Source organism: Pocillopora verrucosa, chromosome 9 (assembly GCF_036669915.1).
Source record: "Pocillopora verrucosa isolate sample1 chromosome 9, ASM3666991v2, whole genome shotgun sequence".
Classification (NCBI taxonomy): domain Eukaryota; kingdom Metazoa; phylum Cnidaria; class Anthozoa; order Scleractinia; family Pocilloporidae; genus Pocillopora; species Pocillopora verrucosa.
In genome coordinates this window covers 3,731,811-3,742,935 of record NC_089320.1, presented here as the reverse complement: position 1 = coordinate 3,742,935, position 11,125 = coordinate 3,731,811, and the positions used below count along the sequence as shown (strand labels likewise).

The 11,125-nt window shown below is 39.9% G+C and overlaps 2 protein-coding genes across 3 annotated transcripts; one reads left to right on the top strand and one right to left on the bottom strand.

The window, feature by feature from the left end:
• The first annotated feature begins 1,062 nt into the window (after positions 1-1,062).
• Positions 1,063-4,600, top strand: LOC131799945 (uncharacterized). 2 transcript variants are annotated; one of them, XM_059117647.2, is made up of 3 exons: positions 1,063-1,562; positions 1,805-2,708; positions 2,873-3,010. In XM_059117647.2, exons 1-3 carry the CDS (start codon positions 1,199-1,201, stop codon positions 2,874-2,876), a joined length of 1,272 nt encoding a protein of 423 aa, XP_058973630.2. In that variant the 5' UTR covers positions 1,063-1,198; the 3' UTR covers positions 2,877-3,010. The 2 variants fall into 2 exon arrangements, with proteins under 2 accessions (XP_058973630.2, XP_058973629.2); XM_059117646.2 differs by having other exon boundaries at positions 1,064-1,562; positions 1,805-4,600.
• Positions 4,601-7,291: 2,691 nt separating this feature from the next.
• LOC131785896 (uncharacterized) lies at positions 7,292-9,078 on the bottom strand. Its single transcript, XM_059102854.2, has one exon. The coding sequence runs from the start codon at positions 8,734-8,736 to the stop codon at positions 7,897-7,899; it is 840 nt and encodes a 279-aa protein (XP_058958837.2). The 5' UTR covers positions 8,737-9,078; the 3' UTR covers positions 7,292-7,896.
• Positions 9,079-11,125: the final 2,047 nt, after the last annotated feature.

Sequence of the window (11,125 nt, the reverse complement as noted above, 5' to 3'; positions counted from 1 at the left end):
ATAAAAACCAAATCTGCACACGAAAGATGGATTTGGGGAGAGTTTGACAAAATTATGAAGGGCTTCGCAGATTTTTTACAGATAGAGCACAAATACGTGCGAGTCAATATAAAGCAAGAAGCTGCTATGGAAAAGGATGTTCGGACCAAACCAGCACAAAAGATATCTCTTAATTCAATGCAGACTCTCAGCCCACTGTTCTTTCGTTACGGAGTGTCGGATCAAATAGCTTTTCGCTTTTAAACGGTGGTGGTTTCAAAAATTTTTTCGACAGTGTTGCATTGTGGGCTGGTTTCTGTAGCTGTTGAGCGGTACATACAAGCTGCTGACTTAAAGCACCTAATTAGCCACAAAGCGGCAGCAATACCACGTCCATATTTGCTTTGTCATCGACCTTTCCATGGACATTAAAATGGACTCACTAGAGCGGTCAAATTTAACGATAGCTTATGATCCGGCCCTCATTATTATTAGCACTGCAAAACGCGCGTTTCTACGCGCGGAAAGATTAAGAAGAGTCGGGGAGAGCTTCAATTTGCTGGGGGTCTGGAAATCATCATCAGTGCCAGGCCCCTTGAAGACCCCTCACGACTAGCGTCTCTCAAGGCCACATACTGGTTGGCCCGTGCCGAAGCGCTAACGAGGAAGGCCTGTTTGTTCAATGACTTTTATGTGTTTTTCGCGCCACGCATTTTAAGTAAGGTGTGCTGAGGGAACCAAACCGCAAATTCTGAAATGTCTATTATGTTTTTGCTTTCGGGTTGCGAACTGAAGGGTACCCCTGTCAGTACTTTAAGGGGGGATTCTACCTGAAATTAGCTCAAAATATTGTTTTTTTGTTTTCTTCAGAAATGCGAGGTTCAACTATTCGACTTTACACTGACGATCGTTTTTACCGAAAAATTTTAAAATATAAATGAGAAATTACGTTAGAAAAGAAGAGGTATCTAAATAGAAATCTCGTTTCCATGGCAACCAAAACAGCATTTTTTGTTTCTTACTTGTTTACCAGCCTGTTTGGAGCTCAAAATATGTCAAACAAGCCCGAAACGCCCCTTAGAATCCTTGTGCTGTCTTACATGAAGGGGAAAATAAGAAATTGAAAGAGTAACACTGGAGACGAGTGAGAGATTTTTGTGTGAAAGTTGTCACAGTGTATTGCGAAATATTGAACTCCTTTTGTCTCTTTTGTGCTGGAATGACTGGAAAGAAGAAAAGAACCGTTTACAGGAAAACTAGGAAAAGAAAGGGGCATGGAGGAGATCGTAAAAAAGCGCAATTACTGAAGAAAAGCGGTTGCAACAGGAAGAGTGAACCAAACGAACCGACCCCAGGAACTTCGCACGATCAGTCTGATCTGTCAGATTTTGGCGAAGAAAGCGATCAGCTTCCTAGTTCTTCAAGGAAGAAGATGAGATTCCAGAGCTCAGAAGATGAGTCTTCTTCAAGTTCTGATGAAAACAAAAAAGTTTTCGAGGTAGCTGAGGTAGAAAAAGGATACAGGCTCGTTGATCTAAAGAGCTTCTCTTCTGTGCTCTCAACTTTACACAAATGCGAAGAAGGTGAGAAAAATATCACACATCATAAATATGCTTTTCAGCCCCTTGAACCTAAAGAAAAACGATAGTTAGAATTATTTGCAGAAAAGGAGTTTTATTATTGTTTAATCATTTTTTCTGATCTTTCTTCACTGCAACACTTGTACACATTTATGGAGGTGTGAACTAATGCTCCAACATTGTGGTTCTGTTTGGTTCAGTAACTATAGCTAATAGCATCCTTTTCCGTCATGTTTTTAATATAGGAGACCTTACTATTGAAGAAAATACCGCTAGCCGTTATGGACTGATGTCAGATCTCTCCATTCACTGCAATTCTTGTGATGAAAGTACTCCTTGGCAGACATCACCCAACCTTGCCAAGAAAGGCAAATCATTTGATGTCAACCAGAGAGCTGTCTACCACTCAATAGAAACTGGAAGTGGCTACGACGGACTCTCTTCTTTCTGTGCGATAATGAACATGCCTTGTTTGTCAAGAGCTGCTTACTACAAGCAAGTTGATGTAATTTTGGAAGCACTGGAAAGTGAAGCAAAAGAAGAACTAAAAGGTGCAGGCCAAAGGCTCCGAAAGCTAATCATGGAGGAAAATGGCATCTCAGACAGCACCACAATAATTGATGCTGCTGTTAGCTTTGATGGCACTTGGGCCAAAAGAGGTTTCACATCACTAACAGGTGTTGTTTTCGTCATCTCAATTGACACAGGAGAAGTTTTAGACTATCACGTGATGTCTAAATCTTGCCGTAAGTGCTCCCTAAAGAACTCACAATGTGAAGGGAATGTGGAAGAGTTTGAAGAATGGAGGAGGGAGCATGTTGCATCTGGAGATTGTGACATCAACTTCGAAGGAAGTTCACCTGCTATGGAAGCAGAAGGAGCTTCTGTTCTTTGGAATAGATCCATCGAACTTCATAACATGAGGTACAAATGGATGGTGTCAGACGGGGACAGTAAGGCCTTTAACACTGTTCAACATGCCTATGATGACTGTGAAGTTATTAAACTGGATTGTGTAGGCCATGTGCAGAAAAGGATGGGCAAACATTTAATGAATTTGAAGGCATGCAGTAAGGGTAAACTTGCTGATGGAAAACCTATAGGAGGGCGTGGCCGGCTTACAGAAGGAAAGATCAAGCAGCTTCAAAGGTACTATGGCCTAGCAATCCGGCAAAACACCTTGACCAAGGCAAATCCCTCTGAACGGGAGGTTGACATTGCAGTTTATGCTATGAAAAAAAATATTATTGCCATTCTCCATCACTGTGTAAATTCAACTGACAATGCTAAACAACACCGCTTCTGTCCACCAGGTGATTCATCATGGTGCAAATGGCAACAGGACCAGGCAACAGGAACCAGTACCTACAAAGGAGATGACTGTTTGCCCGAAGTCTTCGTGGAGACTCTAAAACCCACATTTGTGTCATTAAGTGACAGTAAACTTTTAGAAAGATGTGTACGAGGAAAAACCCAGAACCCAAATGAAAGCATCAACGCAATGGTTTGGGTCCGGTGTCCCAAACATAAACACCATGGAGTGAAAGTTGTCCGGTGTGCTGCTGCGTCTGCAGTCTGCCACTTCCACAGAGGTGCAGAAAGCAGAGAAAGATTGATGGAAAGGCTTTCAATTCCTGGAGGTGCATTTACTGAGGATGCATTTCGACTAAGAGATAATGCAAGGCTTCGGAAAGCTGATAAGCAGGCAACGGCCAAGGAGAAGAAGCGCCGGCAGGGATTGCAGCTTATCCGTACTCAAAGAGAAGCGGCTCTTCGTGAAAAAGAAGATGTTTCATATGAAGCTGGGGCATTCTAACTCTTGCTCTTGCCTATCCTAATTATATTTGAACTTATGGCTACTCATTGACTTCATAATTTGAATACAGGAGGTGTTTAATTTTAAAATCTTGTAACTTTAGGCCTTTTTTTCTCAAAACGTATTTTTTAATACTTGAGAAAAGATTACTCAAGAAGTATGAGAGCTATGGACCTGAAATTTTTAGGGATTGCTGATCTAATTGAGTTATTTGGGATGAGTGAAGGAAAATGCCATAGAGGTCTTTCTAAAGAAATGATTAAACAAATAGTGATCATGTGTTAGATGTGTAACTTGACACCAGTGCTGTGATGTCAAATTTAAAAAATTCTTGAAATCCTTCACTCATCCCAACAAGTATTCAATATTCTTTAGAATAACAGCAAAATATTGGTATTTCATTGAAACAGTTTCTAACAATCTTTACTCAAGTACATATAGGTGAGACACTACAAGTTGTTAATTGAAATGACCGGTGTCAGGTTACATTTGCTGCAGGTGTGACATAACACCTTTTTTTGAAAAATATAGTTCATAAGCTTTCCAGTGATATATAGTTTTAGATAGTTGTGACCAAAACTTAAATTCCTACAATTATTTGAAAAAATGCACTTTTTTTAGGTAGAATCCCCCCTTAAGTGATTCATTAGATGGTTGCTGACTTATTTTGAGCAGTGTTGCACCGCTAGTAGCATCGCTTATTTTAAGTTGATCGTTTTGCACGAGATCGCTGGCCTATTTAATAAGAGCTGATACCATCCGAAGAGTTCTGCTGAGTTGTCCCTCTAATACGGGTGCGGAGTGCTTTTTGGATACCGGTGAATTCTATGGCGCTATTCCTTGCAAAAAAAAAATTTATTTCGGAGGCTTACCATCCAGGACAGGCAGGCGTTATTTTTTTGCTTTTTTAGGTGAGTGCAAGTACGTGCGAGGCGAAATCAAAAGCACGCGTGAGAGGAGGGCGCAAAATAGAGAAACTTTCCTCATCTAGCAGTGACTTGCCCTTGGCGTTCGCCTCACGTGTCTCTGTTAGCCAGGAAACCTGGCCTGTTCTGTAGGCTACGAAAGAAGAGATATTAAATTCTTATTAATCTAACCAGAAAAAAATCAAAGCACAATTGTCGCTGTTTAACTCATAAGTAAACAAAAGCTGATGGTCAAAGCGTTCACTTTTCAGCAGAGGTAATTCTTGCTTTCGACACTAAACGTACACGTGTAGTCTTTCCCCTCTAAGCTGGTATCCAGTTCACTTCTCACAACGGTTTTCAGTTGCTTAGCAACAAATGGCTTGACTTTTTCGTTGACCAACCGCGTGTGCATTAATTATAAACAGATCAGTCTCTCGGCGGTAAACAATAAAAGCTCACAACCACAACTATAGTTAATAATTCATTCAAGCATAAAGCTTCTTTGTCCGTCGAATCTTTGAAGCTTTCAGCGAGTTTAGAGTACAATTCTACGAGTTACTTTCGAGTACGTTTGTATACAGAGCAATGTGATTACGTATTTTTGAGCCGCATCCGGATTCTTCATGGTTTAATTGCGTTTACCGTTGAATGCTTCAGTATGGTATAGAATTAATCATCAAAGTTTATATTAACAGAGGCAAACACTCAGCAGTGGCAAATACCGTGGAAACAAAATTAGCTCTGTCACAACACACTGATACTGGCGAACCAAGGATGGATTTAGACTTACGCGGCTCTACAATTTCTACGTCTCCGGCGAGAATAACGAACAGTTCTAGGGCGAGATCAGAGCCTTTTAGAACTCATGATACTCACTCAATGTTGGGCTCACCGCCAAATTCACGGTGGACTAAATCTTGTCGCTCGGAGCTTGACATGACAGTTATGAACGAACACAACCGGGAGAGATTGGTCGAAGCGTTTTTGCCTGATTTGAGAAAGAATCACACTCGTATGGGTTACATACATCGAGTGCAACCGTTTAATTTGAATCAGGAGAAGTTAAGAACAGTTCAAATCCGTGCAAAAACTGCGTCTTACAACAGGGATCTTCGCGAGCATTCAAACATTTCCTTAGGTCGAGGCAGAAAGGCGGCGAACAGTACAACTCCTCGACCTAAATGGGCTGTCAAGCCTATTCCGATGAACTCTTCCAATGACAGGCTTTGCCCCGATATTCCTCCGCAAACGGTAGCGTTTGTCAAGCGTCATCAATGGAATTACAGTGATGGAAGATCATTTCTAGACAGACCTTTACCGAAGAGGTCACCTGACAAGTAGTTAAGCACTCGTATTTCCCGGAAGGGTTTTTAAATGGAGGTGTTACGATATCAGAAGCGGAGAGGTGATAAGACAAGAAATAATTTTCGAATGACACAGAGAAGGGGTTGCTAAGACTTGACGGTATCAATCGCTGATAGCTTCGATTCATATTGGAGACTATGGAATGCATTAAAAATTCACGGGTTCTCTAGACAACTTTTCCTTGCCTTTAAAAAATGAAAATGAGCCGTGATTTTACTCCAAACTGACACAAATAGAGCCTTATATTGGAGCAAACGTAAAATGATCAAGACTTGACACTTTTAAATTAATGTCCGGAATAAATATGTACAATTGTAGCATGCTTACATTTCTCCTATTTATTTTGGCACTTGATAACGTTGCTAAGTATTAAAATATACTCTTTATGATCACATGTGTTATTTTATGGCTTATAACTAATCCCACAGCGTTCTCGTCAAAGCTTTATGATGACCTGCTTTGCTTTGTTAAAACACAATTAGTACTCTAAATTTTTTCTTTCTTCGTTGCTCTAGCGCTGTTATTCGCGGCAATAAGGAAAATAAGAAGATGGAGAAAACTTTCAGTGAAAAAGGAAACACAACACGGAATTTTCAAACTCTTTCCAAATCCTAAAAATAGGGGGAGCGGGAAGGAGGAATTTGGGGGGATCTCATGGTTTTTAAGATAACAGAGGGGCGCAAGGCTTGTTGAGCTCTTCTCCCCGCTTGAACTCGACTTGAATTTGATTGAAGGACTAGTGGCGGGGGGGGGGGGGGGCGGTCGGAGAATTTTGGGGGGTATCACATGGTTTACAGGGGCAACGCAAGGAGGATCAGCCTCCAACAAAGTTTAATAAAGGGGGAAGGACTTCAAAAAGCTGCCTGCCAACAGAGTAGGATCATAAGAACTGTCTAAAGAGCCGTAAGGGGGATCAGGTACATTTTATTGTGACGCGACCAAAATCCTCCAACTTCCCCTCCCTTCCCCCTTCGCTGAACTAACTGATGATGACTTCCCTTTTGGTTATCGAAACATCAGTCACCATTTGCAGGATTATTCTCGACCGGATTATCCAAAGCTACACGTTTTTAAACGAGGTCAAACATTTTCAGTACAAACTGAACAGGGGCCAAAAACGTGGTCGGTGGGAGAGAGAGGGGGCGGGTGATGGGTGGGTTTCTAAGATGTAAGTGATTTCCCTCTTTGACTGCTTATTCAGTTACTTAAACCTTTATCCCTCAAGAGTGACAAGCATCTCATTTCTCCTTACAATATCACAACCTGGATCAATCATAAAGGTCAGGAGAATAAAAGAAAAGATCATGAACTAAAGAAGCTCTTGATTGCTGAACAAATTCTTTTTGTTAGCACCTCAGGAATTGTATACAGTGTGGAGAATATGCATACTGATATCAAGGTGTAATTCAAATACGAACAAGTCCCTGGTATAAGACCCTTCCCTGCCTCCATGGAAAATTCTTCGCTCGCCCCCGTCAGCAGATAGATGATAAATTGTAATACCCTAAGCTTCGAGAAAAAGCAGATTACTCTTTGAAAAAAGATTTCAGACGTGACAGAGAAGCCTTACGTCAAAGTCTGTCTGCACGTACTTTGTGTTTTTCGAAGGAACGTTTTCACGGGTCAACGGCCTGCGGTCACCTATCTTAACACGCTTGAAATAACTGTTGATGCCAAACTATATATTTGTTTTAAATTGTTCTTTTAAATTGTTAATTACCGAAACAAAATAATCTATCTATACGAATAAATAAGTGTATATACCTTTTGATAACTGACAGATGTTTTTTTGCATGATCTCTTCCTTAGAGACGTGACTTGAAAATTAAAATCCACTTTTTGGTTGTCAATGGGAAATGAATTGGAATGGAACGAGTTACCCACATCAAATCCATACTTTTAATTTGTTTTTAAACTTAAAAATTATGTGTCAAGATTAACATAAATAATACTTGAATATATGACTATATATATATACACATATATTTACGCAAGTTTCTTGCATGTGGGTTAGCATATGAAGTTAAGGAAAAAGGCTGTGGCTCATAATTTTATTGTATTACCAATCATTTCAATCACCATACGTATATTTTTGTACAGAGCGCGTTTCAAATAAATTCGAACGAGAACTCAGTAGTTTGTTTTCTTTAGATTTTAAGCTTCTTTTTTCATGTATACAGCTGTGTATGATCTGAATAATTTATAATTTTAAGTTCAGTCATAGTCGAGTTCCTCTCCAAATGCCTTTTTAGCTGAAATTATTATTATTGTACATGTCGCGAATTCTGTCCGAAGAAGCTCGTTTTGTTCTTGAATTTTTTCTGGGTCGTCTGATCGATTCTGGATGATCCTTTGTCTCGCTTAAACACTGCTCGAGTTTCATGAACCTCGGATCCTCAAGGCATTTTTGAGTTTTTTCTCGAGAGACTCTGAGCATTTCTGGTAAACTCGGCTGTTTTCGAAGCGGTGGCTTTCTCTTTGAAGACCCTAACGGTTCCCTAAGTATTCCCTCGTTTCCGTGAATTGGTGGCAATTGATGTCGATCCGGCGTGTCGCTCGCGTGTACATCGACGTGTTTATTTCCAGATATTTTTCTCCTAGGACTTGACAACGGCTTTGCGCTGCCTTTCTGCGATGGCCTATTTTGCACCGCTAATCGAACAAGAGTTATTGCCTTTTCCCAACGTCCTTTTGCTTTATCATTTCCAACTAATTCCCCGCTTGGATTTGTGCGACACGCTTCTAAATTCGAAGCTACGATATTTGATCTTCCTCGCGTATCTATCGGGGGTAACTGTTCGCCATTATCGACATTTTGTTGAACCTGTTTGACGCCTTCTTGTCCATTTAGCGTTCGGGGTCGTTCTTCTGACGCCGAAACCTGCTTTGTGGCAAATTCAAGCTGTCTATAAGTCATGTATTTATCTTGCCTGAATTGATGTTTAGATAACTCGTCCAAGCGCGTGCTGAGTGCTCGATCTTCGTAGGCATTTTCCTTGAGTATTGCATTTCCAACCTTGTTCTTCAGCCTCATTTCTCCTGTCTTGCTGATGCGAATAAGCGGGTATCTTGATGAACTAACACTCATATTGAAATAATGTCTTTAACAGCCACTAAAACAGCCTCAATTCTTTAACCACATTTCCGTGCTTTTTGGTCTTTTAAGAATCAACACCCTGTCTGAAATATTTCCAATTCTAGCCGGTCTTAGTGCGTTTTATGAATTGCTTGACTACTTGTTACGAAACTTGATCCGTTTTCCTCAGGGCTCTTGAAACAAAACCACACCGTTACATCAATTCGACCAAATTCACCACTTCAGGGCGTTCTTAAAATTTTTGCATTTCCTCCGATCAGGTGGCTTAATCAACTTTGTTTGATAAACATCTACAAAGACTCTAATTACACAGCGCGAGCGATTTAATTGACGAATACTCGCTTTGCATAAACTTTCATAGCATAATTAGAATTTGTAAAATCTTGCAATTTAGCAGGTCCCGGTGGAATTCAATGGATTAATAAAGAAACGCATTAAGAACTCTTAAGGACGCTTAATTCTGCCATTCACCGCTTTAGGAAGCTTCAAAGTAAAGCGAATTGTTTGAAACACAAAGGTTTTTGGATGACTGTTACAATTTTTGAAGATGAGTTTCATCGACATAAGAGTTCTTATTCTGACGCATTTATCGATTCACCTGTCACTCTTGTTTGTTTGTGGCTAAGTGTAAATTTTTTCATTAACACCTTTTATGACGCCAAAATGAATTAATTTGTTTACAAAGGTTTAGCGAGGAGTGAACAGACTTAATGGCGCAAATATTGCGCTGGGAATCCCAAAGATATAGTGCATGCTGTTAAAATTTTAGAAGATTTATCAGTCATAAAGCCTAAAACATAAAAACGTAAATTTGTTCGCTTGGTGATGCTAACTGCGCGGAATTTTTGTTTGTTGATAAACTGCAAGGACGAATTCCCGGGCCCTGCGGTTCGCGTGTGCAGGGGGTCAAAAGCGTATTTACAGACTGCGAACCTGCGATAGGATATGGATCTGACGATTTGCGAGCTGTTACTTAGTTGGACGATTTCAAAACAAACTGCTCTAACTGCTGCATGATGCGGCCTAAAGAAATTCGACTCGCAAACCTCTTATGCCCTGGGGCACGGATGTTGCAAAAACCCATCGACTAAAAATGTTTTGTTATTTTTTTAATTTGAACTTAAGCTCAAAAGCCGCAGCATTGTGGCATTAACTACTGTAAGATAACGAGCGCAATAGCGCACGAAAGTCAGTTGTTGCTTTTTACAGTTTTCTCAACGGTAAAAATTGAAGATGAAAACATCTGACATCTGTCGTTTATTCTAGTCATGTGAATAATTAATAACATGCCATAGCCATGATAACATCGACATATTCTCTAGCCATTAGACTACCAGCCATCCCTTACAGGTGAAAAATTAAATAAAATAAATAATGTTAGCGCGTTGTGCGAACTAATCTATGCGCTTCACTCCCGGAATTTCGCGCGGCGCGCCAAAATTTTTTCTTCACTGATTTTGTGACTCGTGACTCAGTAAAGTACTGATCATTCGTCAACCGTTGATATGAATTGAATTTGATAGTATTCAGATTTGACAAGTACGGAAGGAAATTTTTTCAGCGTCTCCTCTAAGATTTCAAGTGCGGTTAACACTATAACAGAAAGTTGCCAACCAAAACTTTAAAAATAAAACTAGAGAAAAGAAAGGTGTAATATTCACGAATAACACTTACAGTTGCTGCTGAGTTTACTTTTTGCTGCACTGTAAGATACGATGTTGAACTGTGCACTGAACTATTGCCTCCAACGAGCGAAACGAACCAACTAAGCTCTGTAACTATTTACGGTGGCCAATTTACGCTATCAACTCAGTTGGGTAAAATTTCCGCACAGCCCCATACTACATTATGCATTCAGTTCTTGGATAGAGAAAACAATGACAAAAACAATACATTTCCACTGGGAAAAAAGATTTGTTTACAGTAGTATGGAGCGGTACGGAAATTTTACCCTCAATTTGACACGACTAAATCACCCTGTTATACTCTCCCACCGACGCAGAATTACAAGAATTACAATTTACGCGATAAACTGAAAAAATTTTTGATGTTCAAGATTAGACGAAATCGGATTCTATTTCCAGTCATCCTTTTTCTTTTTCTCCATTCAACTAAATAAAACTCATTTACGTAAGAGGCCTTTGACTCTTTAAATGGATGACCTTTACTTTACTCAAAAGGATCCTTATCGAGCGCTGTAAACGAAATACTCATATTTTTGCGTGAGAAGTCCAAGGTTAACCCACTCCACTTCTTTGTACGACCATCCGAAAATCTTTTACAGTCGAGATAACAAAATTCAAGACATTCAAACCATCGTAAGTGTCAAGTGACCCGCGAAATATTGAAAATTATACTGATAAAAAAACTGAAAGAAATT